A 20,709-nucleotide genomic window follows, 5' to 3' on the forward strand; every position below is an offset into this window, starting at 1 on the left:
TACGGCCTTATTTATTAACAAAATTTTTTTTAAAAATTGTCAAATGTACCTTATCAATAATTAGTCAGGTATATAAAATTTCGCAAATTTTATTTAATTAGAAGTAGCGATTTCTCGCGTGCGCGTATACGATGCCCCACCCGGTACAGTGCATTTTTTTTAACTGTTGCCATAGGGAATTGCATGGTAAAACTTGTACCCCCTGTTAACTTTTGTTCTGATGAAAATATTCAAACCATTTTTGGAACAAAGTTGGAAGATTTTTTAAACTATCGTATAGATTACAATTCAATATCCTAAACTGTCGAAAAAGTTGTGAAAAAATATTTCTAGCGCGCCGGAATAATAGTACGTCGAGCGGTCGCCAGAATAGCGTCCCTGTCGGCTCAACAAGCACCTTAGACCTGACTATCTCCACTTTTGACTTTTGTCACTTTCATTTAAAAAATAAATAGCGAGATCTCCTCGGGGCTATGATTGAAATAAATAATAAATAAAAATATAAAACCAAAACCTAATTTTCGTTCCCATATCGCCTACTACGTTTTTTGTCAAATTATTTACGTTCATTAATTTCAACTTTGAAGAGTAAAATTAGTAAAATAAAACTGCTTGTCGTTCGTTGTTCAAACAGTATGCACTACATAGTCTTATTAATGATTTATTAAAAAAAATAAAAATTTGCACCAAATCTGCAGTGGATCATAAGTTAACAGAGGGTATAATTTTTACCATGCAATTCCCAACAGCAACAGTTAAAAAAAACGCATAAGAGGTCAACCAAAAACTATGGAGGAATTAAGGGCAAGAATAACACGCGAGGAAACTTTCAAGATCGCTTGGGACATTGTCTAGCAGTTGAAGGAAAACACTTTGAACATTTCCTTTAATAATTTCTGTTAATTTGTTGAGTTATTTGTGCGTTAACGTTTTGTTTTTTTTAATAAATAAATGTTTACATGTTCTGCCTTCCAAAAGCTAATTTAATCATAGCCTCCAGGAGATCTCGCCATTTTTTAAATGAAAGTGACAAAAGTCAAAAGTGGAGATGGTCAGGTGCTGGTTGAGCCGACAGGGACGCTATTCTGGCGACCGCTCGACGTACTATTATTCCGGCGCGCTAGAAAATATTTTTTTTACAATTTTTTCGACAGTTTAGGATATTGAATTGTAATCTATCCGATAGTTTAAAAAATCTTCAAACTTTGTTCCAAAAATGGTTTGAATATTTTCATCAGAACAAAAGTTAACAGGGGTATAAGTTTTACCATGCAATTCCCTATGGCAACAGTTAAAAAAAATGCACTGTATATTATATATATATACAGTATGTCCCCGGATTGAGTTTACAAGAGGAAAAACATTTTTATTTTTGATTTTACGTAAAAACTTCAGAGGAATAACATTTTTTGCTTCATCTGAAACCCCCATTTCCGTTATTAAAATCTCAGTATTGATACACTGTATTCTTAAATTAACATGTTTTGTTCAAATTTGGACTTAATTTTTATGTTATAAATTTTATTACAATTGACCTGGTTTTTTGACAAACAACTTATTACTGTTGCAAAATGTTGTCTTTAGAACAAAGAATTTATTTAATCCAATGTTGGACCGATTTTTGTCACATAATTACAAAATTTAATGAAAAATTTCCCAACAGTAATGTATCAGGCATGGGTGTTCAGAAGCTTAAACTTCGATACAGGTTTGAATGATGTACAGAAAACTTAATAGAACAGTTTTATATTCAATTATCATTTGATTTTTTAAAAAAAAAGGTAAATATTTTTTCTGCATTTTCTTTGATTTTAATGTTAAGTCTTCCTCTGTGTTGAAAAATACTTTTTAATAACAAAAATGGGGGTTTCAGATGAAGCAAAAAATGTTATTCCTTTGAAGTTTTTGCGTAAAATCAAAAATAAAATTTTTTTCCCTCTTGTAAACTAAATCCGGGGACATACTGTATATATAATTTTTAGTTAAGTACTTATTTACGTTAAACGAGATAATTAAATTAATTTTAATACTAACCCTTAGCCAAGTTGAAAGAACGTTTTTAGAGGTCATCAGTTATCAGTTTTGTCTCTATCGTTTTGTCATTCGGACAAACGTCGGCTGATTGGGCTGAAGCGCAGGCGCTCTGTCAAAACCAGGAGTGCGTTCATAACCCATGATACAAAACAATAGACTTCTACAGATATGACATTGCGCATCCCCACTCCGAGCCGTCCTGTTTTTTTATTAAAATTTTGTTCAATGGGTTGATTTCATTTCTGGAATCATTAAATTTCAACTGTTGTGCTGAACAGACTCATCTACATGAGTTTGTATAACATGCTTTCTACGCTTTCTACCTTATAAAAAACAGGACAGAATCCTTGAAATATTTGCTTTTAAATATACCTTTAAAAAACAGGGCAAAATCATTAAAGCAGAAAATGTTTGAAGGGGCCTTCTTACTACTATTGATTTGTCAAAACAGTTTGATAATAATAGTAATAATAATGTTGCTGTGAAGAAAATTTTCAACGTGTGGTGTGGCATTTTTGGAGATAGAATGGACTAGTGGGTCCCTTTTTTATTGATAGCAGTCTCGATCAAACAAAATATCATACCTACTCTATTATCAAACGAAATAAGCAACGTTTTGGATGAGATACCATTAGCAGTGTTGAAAAGAGTCGTGTTTCAGGACGGCGCCATACCACGTAATGCACGCATGAATTTTGTATTTTTAAATCATTTTGGTGAACGATGAATGGGTGCTCATGGAGCTATTCGATGGCCTGCTACATCCCCAGATTTGAATCCATTGGATTTCTTTATCTTCATTCGAAACTTTCGAGACCCCACCAGGTACCCAAAAAGAGTCAAGAAAATGGATAGTGCGAGTATGTCTGGAAAAACCCCGAAATTTTTTACTGAATGCAAAGGTGGGTATTTCTAGAAAGTATCGACAGTGTCTGCAACAGCATTGAGGAAATTTTGAGCAACTAGAATAGATTTTGTATTGTTTACAAATTTGATTACTTGATTTTTGATTTTCAATTTTTTTTAATTAAAATACATTTTTTGTTTTTTCTTTTAATGCACGAATATTCAGAAGAAGGTTCTTTATAAGAACGAATAAAAAAATATATAGAGTGTAATTTGAAAAAAAGAAGTTGGCTATCGTCTGTCAAAAAATAGATGTCGAAAAAAATATCGAATAGGATAATAATGAAGTGCTTTTCGAACTATTTCCTTTGATGTGTCATTTGTTCAAATCGGATGAAGAATAAGTAAGATACAGCGTCAAAGGTTTTTCGTCAATCACCCTGTATACTAAAAACTGTATAAACAGATGCGTCTGTACCAGTGACGGCTCGTTAGGGGCGGCAGAGTCGGCCGGGCCGTACCACACAAAATTACGAATTTTATTTTCATACTTTCTGATAAAAAAATGTTTACGTTATTTTTCTTCAAACACAAATAACAACTTAAATTACAATTTACATTTCTGTCTCGTACCTAATTACATTGTACTGTGTACCGTATGTGCTGTAAATACACATATTATGTAGTATAAATACCTAAACGCACCCAGGATAGTTTTGAAAAAAAAATGTGTGTGTAAATAAAAATCCACTTAATAAACGGAAAATTCTACTAAACATAAATTATGATGTCTGTTCGCCTTCATCGTTTTTTTTTAATTGCCTCAGTAAAGACGAATTTAAATTAGATATTGAAGTTAAAGTTATTTTTTCACCATTACAAAAATTAAATGCATACGAATATTTACAAAACTACGACAATAATTGACAAAGCCGTTCCTAGGCTCCTGCGGCAAGTGTTTATTAAATAGGTAATAAATACATTCGGCCAAGGAAGGGGAAGGGTCGGCCAGTGACGTATTTGCCGAGTCAGTGGCGTAGATAGCTTTTTGCTTTGGGAGGGGTCCACATACTTTTGTATTAGGTACAGTTGCGGACACGGAATTTTAGACGTCAAATTTATGTCAATTCAAAAAGTGTCAATGTAAGCCACGCTTTATTGTCATTATGATTGACGTTTGAAACTATTTGACATTAGAAAGTTTTTCGCATCATCATTACAAAAATCGAAAGTGAGGTTAGTTGTACCTAAAGCCAGTTTTACATTTTTATGTCAATCGAATGATAAATCGTCCAAGATTCCGTGTCCGCCATTGCACCTATAAAAATTTGGTTTTTAATGTAGTTTGCTACATACAGCGTGATCAACAATGACTGAGTCTGTTGGCAATGAAACAATTGAAAAATATTGGTGTTTTTCAGTTTCGTAATTGGCACTGACCGGATGTTTTAACTTGACACGACATTAAAAAAAAATTAGGTAATGTCGGGTATGTTTATGCTAATACAAAAATGACCTTTTGATGGTAAAAAATTTGATTTTATCATTTTTCATTAAAATCTTATTTGCTGTGTTTAATGTTTTGTTTGTCGTATATTCTTTGGCAAAGAATAACTTAAATAACACTTATCAATAGAATATGATATACCAAATATGTATACCAAAAATTTTTTCTAAGACAATGAATTACTTAAAATTCAAAGTGAGTCGTTTTTTGTGACTGTCAGTGTATACAGGCTGTTTGAAAATTGCTAGTACAAAAAAAACCTGGTAATTGGTGATGGTGAGTTGAAGTCATCGGCAAAAGAAAATTCTAATAAAAATCCTCTAGTTTTCGAGATAAAAATGACTAAAAATTGGGTTAAAATTGTTAGTGCACCACTGAGTTAAGGTATTTTAAAAAGACACTTCACGTTGTTAAGCAATAACGAAATAAAAAATTTGATGTTCTTAAACTGCCAATCTGTGGTTGCCAAGATCTTGCAAAAAAATATAAATTTTTCATATTGTTGTATAGTCCTTCATTATCACTACGATCATCACGCTTGGTTACCAAGGTTTAAAAAATATTGCCCCGCCTGAGGCGTAGAATATGCAGGAATAGGGTTACTTTATCCTTTATACTTTATTCTTGGATTTCTTAGGGCTTCCAGATGCCACAGTTTTTTTTTGTACTAGCAATTTTCAAACACCCTGTATACTGAAAGAATATTATTCAGTTGTAAAAGTATATGGATGAGCTCTGGGGGGGGTCCGGACCCCCTGGACCCCCCCCTTATCTACGCCACTGTGCCGAGTACACAGACTAATCTTTGCACTGCGATTTTGAAACGATGAATACATTCAGAAGTACGTCCAGCTGTCTCGTCTCACCAATCTTAAGTTATGTTGCTGTAACTTGTAACGGATAGCTTAGCTCGTTTCACACAACCCCGGCAAAAATTAATTTGGCCGACAGCTGTTGCAGCGCTGTGGCGCTGCTAAACTGAGTTTGCTAAGGTAACGACAACGGTTGCGCCAATATTTCCATCTCACTTAATTTGGAGTCTATGCAAGTTAATCGACACGATACAAACATCCCGTGACACGATACAAACATCCCGTAAAACAATGAGTTGCCGCTACCTTATTTATCATCGAGAACCTTAGAGTTTGCGTTTGCGTAGTTTAATTCCTTAATTTCAAATTCACGTCTGCTCCTAACCGTTTAACGTATCGTCTTTTGTTTCTGTTTTGCGTGTTTAATCTGTTATTAATTATTATAGTATTATTTAAATTGTGAGTGTAAGTGGTAAGTAGGTAAACACACCGACAATGGCAAATGTAAAAGATGTAGTGAGTACCAATGCCGATTTGATTAACTATTTATTGGTAAATAAATTTCATACATTGTCTTATGATGACAAAATATTTGTGAAGAAATTGCCAGTTCCACAACCCTCAATGGTTGATTTAATACAATCGAAAAGTGGTCATAATCGCGCGTTTTCTAAAACTCTGTACCAGAAACATATATGGTTAACGGGCAGCCAAGTGCGCTTGCACTTGTTAGTTTTACTATGTAACATTTTTTTAATTATGAACCTACATTTGTCACGCGGATGCCTATCAAAAAGTTAAATTGACTAATTAGAGCTTTACCGATCTACCCATGTTCGGCCGACCCATATTCGCGAAACACGAGCCGTCACTGGTCTGTACAGTTCAGTCCATGTTTCCCTGAAGCAATGATTTCAAGGTTTGTAAAGGGCGATTCAAGTTTGACCGCCTGCACGATTAACCCTATTAAAAAATTAGTAAAAATTACGAAACTTTAGGGTTACATTTCTTCATGTAAGGCTTCAAACGTGTACAATCAATTTTCCCGTATCACTTCATTCGGAGCCATAAAATTAAAAAAATCGATTTTGACCAAAAAAAAAAATTTTTTCCGTGCACGCTCATAATTCACAATTAATTCAAAGAACATATTTATAAAATTCGCATCAAAAGAAAAGGATTAGTTTTTGAATTATTCCAATTTTAACATTAGCAGCGAAAAATGTTTACAACTGCAGTGTCATAAATAAATACCTCTTTGTTGGGAAACATCTGTTGAGAACTTTTCTAGTAATTCTTTAGTCCCTTAAGGGTACCATAAATAATCCATGTAAACCTCTATTGTTGAAGCTAATAATAAATCATATCTAAATTTTGCACTTTAATATCGAATTCCATTTATTTAAAAAACCGGTGATGCTTTCATGATTTCAATAACTTCAAATTTTTCCAAAGTGTTTGAAAGTACTCTCAGTGAAAAATTATGTAAATTAATGTAGCGGTTATTGAATTAAAACGAAATATTTACTCGTTCCATTAAAAAATTTGAAATTTTTACAGAATGTCCTTAATAAACATTCAAACATCGGGATAAGCGTTTAAATCCAACTATTACGTTCTCTCTTGAAAGTGCTTCTGGGTTTCTCAAATATTTTATGAAGACTTCACAGGTGATCCCCATTTCCGACTTCAGATCTGACCTAGACCACGTTTTTTCATCTTTATTCATGTACAATCGGATTCTTCTGACAGTTCTCATCAAAAAAAGTCCTTTCCTCTTTCCAAATTTTTAGCTGGTTCTTTTCGAAAAGGTTCGTGATAGGAATTCTTTAATCATATCTATATTTGTTGATTTACCAAACCTTCTAGGTGCCAGAACTGCTATCACACTATGGCTTGCTTTTAAAAAGACTTTAATGAAAAGTGTCTTGTCCACCAATGCAGCTGTGTCTGTGATGTCAATAAACTTCTGTGCAGATAAATCACATATTTTTTTTGGCGACGTGCTCTGTAAAAATGAAGATTATAAGTATTCATGCACTGGATCTTAAGTAAACTTATTTTGAAAGATTAACAAAAAAAAAATAAAAAGGAGGGGATATTTCAATGGCCCATCATCATCATCATCATCATCATCATTATTGCACGTCACCACCTACAACGGCTACAACTTGCCTACCAACGTTATAATTATTGTCCAAAATTCCAAGAATTGACCGAATATACACGCCATGTTAAGAAAAATACAGGTGTCCCAGAACTCGCGGATCAAATTGAAACTGTATATTCCTTGATGGTAATGAAGGTAAAAAACGTTTAGAAAAATATTCAGGGTGCAACAGCTTTTTAGTTATGAATTAATCAAATTGACCAATAGAGCTCGATCTAATTTTCCCTTTATGAGAAAATTGTGTACCTTCCCTCAATTGCCAAGCAACGTATAATTCGATGAATAATAAAATTATTTTCAATATTTATCTGGTCAACTTGTCGAAACAGACGTCAAAAGTGACAGCTACTTTTGAAATAACCAAAAATGGGATAATTGCGCCAAAGGCAGGTGAATAATTGTATAGAATCTAAATCAGGGAACGCAAGAAGTCTCTTCTTCCGACAATGAATGAAATATGGTTTGTTATGAGCGAACATTTCCAGAGCAATTGTAACCTTGAGGGGTATAGGAAATTGACGGGAGGGATATGATGAATTGAACCTTTGTTGATGGACGTAGCGTCAAGTGAGTAATACATATTACTACCTTAAAAATCTTAGTAAAAAGTGAAATATGCAGGGCCTGTGAAGTGAATCGGAATCACAAGAAATTTATCCTGACTCCTGTGCATACACTCTGCATCTGCAACGTATTAGCGCAGCTACACGAGCGGGACGAGTCATCGTCGAAATGAAAGAAAAGACTTTTAGGAACATTCTTGACATTGCTAAAAAAGCTGGAGTTACACGTAGGTGTTGAGCAACAAATCAAGCATAGTGGCAGTTCTGAGAGAAAGAAGACAAAACTGGATTGAACTAACCTATTTATTTTAGCATCATTATTAGTAAAAATTTAAGATCAAATTTTATAACTAAACGATGTAGAATGCAACAAATGAAATAAGAAAGATGCAAAATAAAAAGAATAATTTATAACATGTGTTCAAATTGACTACCTTTCATCTGAAGGAATAGGCGAGCTCGTTTCATTAAATTTTCCCTTGCCAGTCTAAGCACATTAGGAATAACAGTAGCCAGTGTTTCGTGAATTTGGTTATTTAGTTAGCTAAAATATTGATAGGTTCGCGGTAAATATAGTTTTTCAAATATACTTCTTCTACCGTCGTCATCAAAGGACTGAAGAACAGCATCTTCAGTCTCTGGCGTTCTAACTTCTCGCGGGGGACCACCAATTTCTTGTCAGGTAGGCACCAAGGACCCAGTGTCTCGAGCACGGTACACCAACCATAGAAATACGTTATAATTTGGATATGGCAAACGTCGTGGAAAACGTATTGCATATTTCCTTGCATCCTCACGTGCATTGCGCCGGCACTCTCCATAAATTATGAGCATTTCGGCATACTCTGCAGCTGTATATATGATTTCAATACGAAGTTTGACAATTTCGAATCAAATTATAACTTGACGTTGTCAAAATCTTCACAGTTGCCCAAACATTTACTTGAAATTCCATACCATTCTTACTAGAATTATGTTGATAGGCAATTCAAACCTTTGGTTAAATTTACGTGAAATTCAAATTAACAGCGTCCTTCTGATTGGTCAACTTGAATTATTCATTACAAAAAATCGATTATACCCTGTCCTTTTTTTTAAACGCTATTGCTTTCAGTTATCACCAAGGAAAACGCACTGTAAATTTGATCCGCGAGTTCTGGGACACCCTGTATATTCTCTTGGGAACATACTCGTATTTGACGCGAACACTCACGTTATGATAACTTTAAAAAGTAAAGGCGATCAATTAAAAAAAAAATCGAGTTACCTGGATTGTGCTATTCTGATGCTTTGACTGTTTCAGAAGAGATGTAAATTTTTTTAAACATATAAGTAGGCATTTTTAATTGGTTATTGTTATTAATTGCTACCGTTTCGCTCCCGCACAATGCGTATATACTCTATAGTCCAATTTTTACCCTTTTGAGGTGACGTCACGATTTCCTTCCTCGCTTTCTCTTTATTGAAACGACAGAAACAGAAAAAAACAAAAAAAACAGTTATTTATTGATGGTCACTTTGAGGTTATTTTATGCTCCTGTCAATTTGACAATTTTTAATTTCTTTCACTTATTACATTTATTACAAACATAACCTTTCGAAGCCATTGTCAACAAATTTGACACATTTATAGTTATTTATGATCAATTCAAATTTGTTTCTGATCCTAGCTCAAACATACGTAAAGTTACTAGATAATGACGTCATCGCAAAAGGGTAAAAATTGGACTATAGTATGGACACAGCAGTCTGGTGTCGGTATGACGTCACACGCCAGTTCGGCACTTCAAAAGCCTGTATCTCGCAAAATATTGTTCCTAGAAAGGTGCGGTTTTCAATTTTGTTTGACGTTTATTGGTTAAAAAATCGTATGATTACGAATAACAAATAACCAAAAATTAATACGCTAAAAAGATTTTTATGATTTATGATCTCATTCAGGTTTTGGAAATTACAGCGTTTAAAAATTATCGGGTATTCATTTAAATTTCCGGTCAAAGTTGGCGTGAAGAGTCGATGGTGAACGCACCATTCGTGTAAAAACACAAATAACGGTAAATTTAAACAACTGATTTGTGTATCCGTAATCCGTAATGCGTTCACAATCGACTCTCCTACGCCAAATTTGACTGGAAATTTAAATGAACACCCGATAGATGAAATTCAAACAAAAACTACAAAACGAAGCAAGGCCAATGTGTGGTGCGCAACGTCAAGTTGGATAGTTCCTTGATTCTACTATGCTGTTGAAGGAGTGGACTGAAAACATGAAACGCAAAAATGGGGACAATTATGAAGAGGCTGTTATAAAACTAATGTGGAACTCCACAGCGAAACTGTTAAAAAAAAAATTATCAAAAAATTAGCGCTTATTAATTAAAATATCAGAAAATTTTTGAGTTGCTAGGCAGTTATTAAAAGTTCTAATTCATTCATTGGCTGATTTTGAGTGCCGTGCGATTTTCTATTGAAATCTTAAAATAAAGAAACTCCAGCTAGATGTATGACAATAAACTTGACTTTTTTAAAAAGTATGTAATAGAGAAATTCGCTATAAATAAAGCTATGTACAAAAAAATAAAAATTAAATTAGATTACCACCCGTGGTACATACAACGTTTTATTCTATTTTATAATTTCTAAAAGATTCAAACAAATATTTAGTATTCCTTAACCGAAATCAACTAAAAGTTGTGTCCATGCAAATTTGGTTAGCTATTTTGATGTTGTTAGGGTTACTGTGTATATAATCTATGATTTTCTTTAATCAAATAATGTTTGATACCATTGTTTGAATAATTAAACCAATCGTTGCTTGGCAAATTTTTGAAAAATCCGGGCCATAAAGGCCAATTTATGCCCTCATTTGGGGGCGTATAAAGACGATTATCGACCAAAATAGAATAAACAAGATTTCAAATCCACTTCAAACTGAATTTTGGCCTCGAGTGGACATAATGCGATTTGATAAGTTGCTCCTCAGTTAACCATGTGTAAAAACTGGCTGCCTCAATAAAATTCCAATTTTTTCGAATGCTTGTTTTTGAGACTTATTTATTGTCATCGCAAATGAAGGTATAATTGGAAATCGAGTTCTTTGAAAGTTAAATGGTAAAATTGGAATATGTTAAATTTATACGTGGAATCAAAATTCTCTTATTACGTGCGGTTCCAGTTAAAACTTCGCAATCAATAGCATTACCATGCATAAACTTGATGTGTATTCTTGTTCCATAGACTAATGCTTCCTTTGTATTTAAGTTTCTGATCAGTAAAACGATGCAATTAACTTTCAATACTAACTTATGTGGTGGCAAACCACTAATATTCAAAGAATTTTGTATTTCACTCCAAAGATTTTTTTTATAAATAATCTAAATAAACTCCCTCTTACTGTGGATTTCACTGAGGTGGGATTAATCATAAACAATAGTAGCGTTTTTTGACTTTTTTTTTTGTATTTTTGGTATGTAAGTGTATATAATACTTGTGATACATTGTTCTTTTCACAATGAAATCTCTATCAGAATTGCTAAAAAATATATGTGTTCGCATTTGAAAAAAAAATATTTCGACAGTTTAACCTTGAAGCCCTTGGGGCTTTACGTGAATTAAGCAGGCCATTTTGTAGCCTATTCACAACCATTTAATTTGGTGTATAGATAATTAAAATCCTCTGATAAATAAGGGAGCTATGGACTCGTCTCTTTTTTTTGGGGACACCTGTATATTACACATACATTTTATCTTTCTGCACTCCTTCTTCATATAAACTTTAACTATGCCAAATCTCACACTCCTCCGTCCGCGCAATTTGCTTAAAAAAGGGTACAAAGGTTTTCCTTCACGTATTAATATATAGATTTTATTGACAGTGAAGTAAATCTTGCTTCTTCGTTTTATTATATATAATTGCAAATTTTCGGTTGCCCAAAATTGTGTTTTGTACTCCTTAGCCGCGAAATCCTTCAACATCCTCGAGATTGACTGCCTCGGCCGCAAGCGGCCTCGGCGACAATTTTTCTCTCGGTACGGTATAGAATGATTCTGCGGCCTATTATTTTTATTTTCTTGCTATTTTTACGCCCATTATTACAGCAGAATATTATTCATTAACGAAATAAGCACAACAGCTGAAATATTAATTTAAATTGGCACGAAGGTCGATTGCAACAATTTTTTTAATTTACGAAATAGAAGAAAACTCAGTTTTCTAGCGACTTTTAATGGATGAACTTGAGCGTTTTGTTCACTTGTAGTGCCTCCGGTAAGTTTCAAAAAAAATTTTTTTTTCACAATGTTAGATCTTTCCACATTACTAACCCACAAGTAAATAATAAAAATTCCACAGTATTGACAGCGATTAAATTATTTTGTAAAACGTGACCAAAAGCACGAAAAAAAAAAGATAATTTGTTTCTACTAAAAAAGACGATACATAATTTGTAATGATCAAAAATAACTTCTACATTATTTATGACACCATAATTTGCAATTATCAAAAGCAGCACTATCAGTAATATTGTTATCTAAAATAAATATAATTCTAATAACCAAATTAATTAGCTGATTTTAATAAACAAGGTGACAAGTATATAAAAGTTGCCCGAGAAGGTATGAGGATGAGTTGTGAGATAGTGAGAGAATAGAAAGAAGTACGTGCACATGCATTGTATTGGTAAGATATTTACTTTGCTCCCTGACCTTCACTTGACCTTGGTCCTGTTAGAACCATCTATCGCAGATTTATTTAACTCCAGTGTATTCTTTTTCTTTCTCTTCGTCTTCTTTTATATTAGTTTCTGTACAGAATCAAAAGTACCACCACAATATTGGCAGCAAGGAGAGGAAACGGTTGTAATTTTTTTTAAAAACACACAATGTGTTTTAACACATCAAGTATCAGAAAAAAAACAATGACAAGATCGTTCAGAAATAATAGTACCCACATTCTTCAATGATGGCTGTTTTTCCAGAGTGAATAATTACCATTATACGCGAGTTGAAGACTATACAGGGTGTTATTGAAAGTTGTACAGATATTTTAACCACGAGTTACTGGCTTCATGTAGAACTTGGAAAAAATATTTAAAAAATTCTATGTCAAAAAATAAATTGACAATCTCAAAAAATAAATTGACACATATTTTTTGAGCTACAATTTTTTTTAAATTGCTTTTAGTTTTCTACGTCATCCTACAACCTCGTAGGTAAAATTTCGGCACATTTTAAAAATACACCCTGTATGTCATGTTTTATAAAATGTACGCCAATGCGAAGTAACCTATAGGAAATATGCTTTAAAACAAGGAAACCGCATTGGTGTACGTTTTATAAAATATGATATACAGGGTGTATTTTTAAAATGTGCCGAAATTTTATCAGCGAGGTTGTTTGACAACGTAGAAGACTAAAAGCAATAAAAAAAAATTGTAGTTCAAAAGTTGAATGTCATTTTATTTTTTGACATTTAATTTTTTTTTCCGAGTTCTACATGAAGCTAGTAGCTCGTGGTTAAAATATCTGTACAACTTTCAATAACACCCTGTACTTTCTCCACGACTATACCAAGAAAAAACAATCTTTCTACAGCAAACTGTCTCAAACCTCTCCTGTGATTGTACTAATATGCCTCCCGATGTGAACATCGTGGTTCAAATACTTTTCATTCTTCTTAGATCTGCTTTAATTGTGAAGAAAACTTGGCACTCGACGCCATGAAAATCGCAATCATAGGAGCTGGAGGGGCAGGTTTGTGTGCCGGAAGACACTGCTTGGAAGAGAACTTCTCCTTCGACATATTCGAACAAACCGGCAACGTAGGAGGAACCTGGAACTACACCGAATGCATCGGTCGCGACGAAAACGGAGTCCCGGTCCACTCCTCCATGTACCAAGGCCTAAGGTTCGCGACAAACCAATCAGAAATGGCAAAAGTGACGAGTTTTTACCAACAGAACCAACCTACCAAAAGAAGTGATGACCTTCGAGGATTTTCCCTACCCGCAACAGCACAAATCGTACTTGTCGCAGGAAGAAGTGCTGGATTACATGAGAAGCTACGCAAAGGAGTTCCAAATCGAACCCCACGTCAAGGTACCTATTAATTGAATAAGAAATCGTGTTTGCAAATAACAAACTGTTGCAGTTTTACAAGCGAGTAGTCGAGATTGTGCCACGGAACCACGTCTGGTCGGTGGAAGTCGAAGATGTCAGGAGCAAACAAAAAGAAATTGTTCGTTACGAGGGTGTTATTGTCTGTAATGGCCATTACAGCAGTCCTTTTGTACCGAAAATCGCCGGTGCTGATGGTTTTGCAGGAAGTATGAAGCACAGTCACGATTACAGGACGCGTGATTGTTACAAGGACAAAAGGGTCTTGGTCCTAGGAGCGGGTCCTTCGGGTCTCGACATCTCTCAACAAATTCACACTGTGGCGGCTAAAGTGATGCTTGAATATTTTTGTAACAAAGACAAGAAGTGGGTCGTGTGTTGCAGGTTTTTCTCAGTCACAAGTCACGAACAGCGCTCTCTGTAGTCGAAGGCTTGCGGCAAAAACCTCTGGTAATTAAACTGGATGGTAACAGGGCGTTCTTCGAAGATGGAACGAGCGAAGAGGTCGACGATGTTCTCTTTTGCACCGGATATAACTACTCTTTTCCGTTTTTGTCCGGCGCCTGTGGAGTCAAAGTGGAGGACAACTACGTCCACCCTTTGTACAAGCAAATCATCAACGTGGAAAACCCAACTCTGGCTTTTATCGGAGTGCCTTTCATCGTCTGTCCGTTTCCTTTGTTTGACATACAGGTGAGAAACAGAATGTCGAAATGAATACGAGGATAACAAATTTGTCAGGTTCGGTTTTTTTTGGCGACTCTCAATGGACACTTCAAGCTGCCGTCGAAGCAAGAAATGTTGAGCGAGTTGGATGAAGAATTGAGGAAGAAATCGGGGGCGCCAGTGCGAAAATATCATCTTCTGGAAGTGGATCAGGGTTCTTATTTTGAAGATTTGGCCAAAACAGCTGGAATCAAGAGGAAGCCACCTGTCATACATAAACTGTTTCTACGGGCGCGAGGAAATCGCAACTTAAGTGATTGTTTTCGAATTATTGATGACGACACTTGGGAACAAGTTTATTGATTTGTAATCGAATGCAGAAGAATATAAATTTACAATATCTTGATGCATTCTAAATTGTCTGAAGCGCTTCCTTCTCTACTTAAACACCGTTCACGTCGTTTTGACTTAATGAGAGGCCATGATTTATTTTTTAACGTTTTAACGTTTTTATTGATTCGGGAAGAGCACTTTTTTGGTCCACGGAAATTTCTTGTTGACTCCGCAAAAATTTAAATGAAAGTTAAGGATGTAATAAAAAAAAACTCTATTGAACAACAGTTTTTGTACGGTCGGTGGACAAAAAAAACTGGGACAAAAATGACAACTGTTCAAATCAAATTTGGCAAATTTGAACCGTTTGATTTAGGCTTGCCAGCAAATAGGTTAACTACGGTATGATGACATAAGACAAAAATGCCGCGTGTGACACTTACAAACATTTGTTTGGCGAGTAAACAGTATTTTTGCTAATGTTTAATATAATACCCTCCCCAAGCCGTCGTCTAATTAGCTGTTTTTGGAATTCAGTTAGATTCGGCATTACAGCTGACAAGATAACTGTCAACAGTGATTGTAAAAGTCAGTTTCATTTTTACTTTATCTTGACAATTAAAAGCCTGATACAAATGTAAGAAATTTTGAGTGTCCCAGTTTTTTTTGTCTACCAACCGTACAACTAGTTATGAAAGTCATACTTTTTTTTACGAATTTGCAGATTGCAAGCAAATAAGCGAAAAAAAGAGACTTTCATAACGTGTTGTAGGTACAGTCACGATCAATAAATTTTGGACACAATACTTGGGCCAACCAACAGATATAGTAATAAAACCGCCCCCTAGTGCCCGCGTATTTTAAATAGCAGCTTCCGATTGGCTTATTCAAAACGTGCGCAGATTTTCGAAAGCCTGATGTACATCCACAAGAATTACTTGACGGCATCCGGCATCTCATTCGTTTTACCCTCGCTTCGGGAGTTTGACCACGTGTTTATGTTTGTTTGTTTTCCTTGGCGTTTTTCGATTTGTATTACATAATAGTTTTTTTTTCAAGACTTATAAGAATGACAAATGGCAAAGAAACTGCTTCATTGTGAAAGAGGCTTCGGCGTATATCGTTCTACGCAACTAGGCCACATCCTCCTTTTTTATTACTATATCTGTTGGTTGGCCAAAGTATAGTGTCATCGTGCTGTCATACATTCTAAAACGACCTTAATACTTTAATAACCTTAATTTTGATTGTGTCAATTTTGAAAATGTGAATGTCAGATTTACCGACAAAACATTCAAGAAGTTTTAAAAATCAGACAAATGGAATAGAACGAGGTTTTAATTAATAAAAAATAGAAAATAAGATATGGAAAAATAAATATTTTCAATGGGTAGGCACGTGTTATTTTTGTTGTTTCGGAAGTACTTACCTTCTGTTAGTAGCTAAAGAAAAAATTCTTAAGTGAAAGTTTCATTTGGCAAATATAAATAAAAACCCTTATCAACAGACGAGTTCCTCTCAAGGTTATCGGCGATTTGATTATAATTATTTTTCTTAAATACATAATAAGAATTGGTAATAAATACACTGATGATAAAGGGAACAATTTTATTTACAATATTTACAAGGGTAAATTATGATGATGACATGCGACATGTACAAATTCTAGTCCGTTTATGTGTCTGTTTTTAAAACGTGCAATCAGATTACCTAAAGAAACTTGTTTTTCTGTAAGTTGGATTTAACAATATTCCACAAAGTTGGCGTTGAAGAGTCGATTTCGATTGTGAACGCACCAGTCATCAGTATGCAGAGTAAAAACACAAACAACGCAAAAATTAAGGTTAGATTTAAACAGCTTATCCGTGGTGCGTTCACAATCGACTGTTCAAACTTTGAGAAGAAATTTAAATGAAAACTGATGGTTGATTTATTTTGCTGGGCCCACAATTCTTCCAAATAATAACGTTTTGTCGAGCTATGAATTACTTTTAGGTCTCTTTAAGAGTATACTTTAAATTAAATCGAATACATAGGTACATTTATTTCAAGCTTTTGTGTTTACATTTTTAATTCGTTACTTAAATCTTAAATAATTAATAAAACCAACAATGTCGTTGCTGAGGCGTTAGGATTGCATTAGGTGTTGGGTTTCACAGTCTTCAAACTTAAGTATGATTTACAATAATTGATTCGCAAATTGGTAATTTCTTCTTTCTTCTGAGGTTTCTGTTTTTTTATTTAATCCTGGTCTTCATTGGTCCTGGTGCTGTTTCTGTGGTTGATCCTGGTCTTGGTAGTCTGAGGGTCCTGGGTCGTGGCAACTCTGGATTTTGGCGGCTCCAGGTCCCGACTGTCCTCGTTGTCCTCCTTCCAAAAAGCGTTCGTCGACCCGAAAAAAAAAGTATATTATAACACTCGATTCAAATATGTTCACCATCCAGCATTTAAGATGAACTAATTCTATCGCTCTCAGATTTTTCAAAATACACATGATGGTTATCTTAGTGATGTAAGGATTTTTTTAAGACCATGTTTATAAGCGGTAGGGTGAGTATTAGAACAAATTTTAACATTACTATTACTTTACATTTTCTTCATTTGAAAATCTGAAATTATATCTCTATTCCTGAAGTGTAAACAACACGTAGATGTGCATACTATTTTATTCTAACTTACAAAATTACATTATAATGTTAAAAACACAAATATGTAACGGGTGACTATTAAAATTTTCACTTAGGGTTGGCTATGGATCATTCTTTGTTTTCCGTTGCACCTTAGACACTGACAAGTTTGACATTATAATTAACTTTATAGGTTATGTTTCAATTGTACTGACTGACATTTGTCGTTCGTTCTTGCGTGTGTCTAAAGTAACAGAAAAAATAAAAACTCGTTCAAAGCCAACTCCAAGTGAAAATTTTAACAGTCACCCGTTAGTTATGTATTATTCATTGGCTTTTAATAAACAAATCCGTTATTGATTAACTAATGAAAATACAGTTCTATATTCTTCGATAGAAAGTGACAAAAAACTGAGCTTTCTCTTTGGGAAAATACATATTAATATTTTGATACCGAGTGCAAATTTTTTTTGGTTAAAATTCGTAATTTTTTTTTCAATACGGCGCTGAAATCCAACATTATCGATAAAGAATTATTTGTGTCCGTAGATCATCAATTAAACATTTTTTAAAAATTGCAGATCCAGATTAACTCCCGATATTAACCGAATGATAATTACTAAATACTAGCTCGCTCGCTCGACTAAACTCGACTCCCTCGAACACACTAGAATGAGCCTGACGATTTTAGAGTTATGCATGAAACTATACATGTACATAATTCACTGCCCGCATGGTGCGCCTAAAAATGTTTTCACTTCAAAAACATATTTCTTTTTTTAACACTTTATTAAAAGAACATACAAAAAAAACCCGCTTATGTTATACAAAAAAATATCATTTGTACAAATTTTTGAACGACATTAAATTTAAATGTTCAACAATCAGATCACCAAGGCTTACTTCGATGCTGGAGCACAGAGAAATATAATGCACCGAAAATGTGAATGTGGGTCTTCTCTTAAAGAATTTCCCTCAATAAAAAAAAAAAGAAGAACAAATGAAGAATTCTTTTGCGGAATTTGCAATTGTTTTATAAGCATTGGTCACAAGGGCAAAAACGATATTCTACAACATTTGAACACTCTCAAACATCAAAAAAACTTGCGAAGTCAGTCGGGCAGTTCGGGTCTTCAAAATTTGGAAGTGTAACAAAAAATGAAGATAAATCAGTGAATGCTAGTGAAGCTGCATTGGCTTAAGACAGTGGACCATCACCATTCTTTCAGTTCAATGGATTGCACTGTAAAGGTAATTATTTGAACGGAAAGTTAAAAAATTAGAAAGTTTTTATTTTTATTTTAGATTAACAAAAAAATAAATGTATCATGATTCTGACGTAGGAAGAAAAGTAACTTGTGGTCGTACAAAATCACAAGCAATGATCACTGGTGTTCTAGGACCTTATACGTTAAAATTGATGAGTTAATCTAAAAGAAATTCTCTATGTTCCTGTATCCACGGATGCAAGCAACCACAATTCAATCAAAGTGTTTCCCATATTAATACAGTATTTTGACTCTTTCCTTAAAGGTGACGTAAAAAAATAATTTCTTACCAATTAAAGTTCGAGATTAAAAAAAAAATAGATGATGATGGCTTTGAAAATGAGAGCCTTGTTTTCAAGAATAATGTCATTAGCTTTTACGATACAGCTATTCAATATTTAAATAATTGGATTAAACAATTTTTTAACCTACAGCAGTAAACCGAAATCGGGGGCCATGATACAGTTCTGGTAAACATAATAGTTATTTTCATACGAGTAGCGCTGTCAGTTTACTTTTCAGGTATGAGGCCGAAATTTGAAGGGCGAGGCGGTAGCCGAGTGTTGCAAAACAGGCCGAATACCTGAAAAGTGACAGCGCACGAATATTGAAAACGTTTTTCGTTTTCGTTTGGACAAAGTCTTAAAAAACATTAATTAATTGTACCTAAATTTTGAAGTTATCTTTGACAGATGTCAAGTTAGGTATATCGGGTGTGTCGAAAAGGATGGACACCAAAGAAGGTACACAATTTTGGGTAATCATGGAACATGGAGAATTTTTTTTTTGCTTTTAGCTTTTCGTGAACGCGCAAGAGCTTTTGGAAGTTACAAATAAACTACCTGCAAAACTAAATGATCCTGATATTGATGTGGGAACATAATTGTTTGTATGTGTCAACTTTCAAAGGTGCCCTCAACAGATATCCAAAAATTCCTTTCATGAATACCTTTGAAATCAGTTTCTTCGTCAGTGTTGAATATGATGAAATTCGGTGTAGGGGAGTAGTTTTCAAACGCGGCAATATATCATATCGAAAAAAAAAAACACCTTTATAGAATAAATGTCAATTAAATTGTGACAGTTTGCAAATTGTTGTCAAAACGAGTTTTACCGCAGATGAATATTGTGAATAGGTATTTAGGTCTTTCCGCAGAAAATAACAGGCCATTTGGCTGCAATGACATACACCATGCGTTTTTTTAAGGGAAGGCAGCCCAGTGTGAATGTTATTAGGCGTTTTGACCAACGACCGAGAGAAAAAAAAGTAGTTTTTAGTTACCTATTGCACTGATGCCATTTTCATTTTCACTTACTGAGTTTTTACTTTAACTGAAAGCTGCAGAACAGTTTTTGATACAAAACTGAAGTCTATGTTATGCTGTGCCATGCTACTAAAACGCCTGTCCGTCCTTTTTGACACACCCGATATAAACGGAAAAGTTTATACAAGGTGTAACAGAAATAAGTACATTAATTTTAATCGGTAATAGAACTCTTCATGATGAACAATTTTTCTATGTACCATTTTTTCCAAATCGGCAATTTTTTTTTGTGTTCCACTTTTTTTGCTGGTAAGTGTATCATACTACAAAAATCACTGTCCCTTCCTGAATGATTATTTTACAAAAAAAAAAAAAAAATCAAATGCGGTACTCCATTCCGCAGCGCGCCTTCTCATGTGATTTTCCAAAGCGCACCTGCCTCAGGCTTAAGGGAGATAGGTTGTTGTTCCTCGAGTGGTGAGGTGGCAGATTGTGAAAAGAAAT

The 20,709-nt window shown here is 34.3% G+C and overlaps 1 protein-coding gene and 1 long non-coding RNA gene across 2 annotated transcripts in view; one reads left to right on the forward strand and one right to left on the reverse strand.

The window, feature by feature from the left end:
- Positions 1–20,709, reverse strand: part of LOC138126435 (uncharacterized) — a 134,696-nt gene that overhangs the window by 8,948 nt on the left and 105,039 nt on the right. The window lies entirely within an intron of this gene.
- On the forward strand, positions 12,498–15,114 carry LOC138126517 (senecionine N-oxygenase-like). The gene is made up of 6 exons (XM_069042267.1): positions 12,498–12,610; positions 13,611–13,837; positions 13,890–14,028; positions 14,081–14,377; positions 14,431–14,739; positions 14,788–15,114. The coding sequence occupies exons 2-6, from the start codon at positions 13,650–13,652 to the stop codon at positions 15,073–15,075; spliced, it is 1,221 nt and encodes a 406-aa protein (XP_068898368.1). The 5' UTR covers positions 12,498–12,610; positions 13,611–13,649; the 3' UTR covers positions 15,076–15,114.

This window comes from Tenebrio molitor, chromosome 3 (genome assembly GCF_963966145.1).
Source record: "Tenebrio molitor chromosome 3, icTenMoli1.1, whole genome shotgun sequence".
Taxonomy (NCBI): Eukaryota; Metazoa; Arthropoda; class Insecta; order Coleoptera; family Tenebrionidae; genus Tenebrio; species Tenebrio molitor.

Bases quoted from the DNA above. Each gene is read 5' to 3' on its own strand.
- LOC138126517 (XM_069042267.1), top strand. From the start codon at position 13,650: ATGAAAATCGCAATCATAGGAGCTGGAGGGGCAGGTTTGTGTGCCGGA. The intron at 13,838-13,889 runs GTTCGCGACAAA...TTTTACCAACAG, and splicing joins TCCATGTACCAAGGCCTAAG to AACCAACCTACCAAAAGAAG. The intron at 14,740-14,787 runs GTGAGAAACAGA...CAAATTTGTCAG, and splicing joins TTCCTTTGTTTGACATACAG to GTTCGGTTTTTTTTGGCGAC.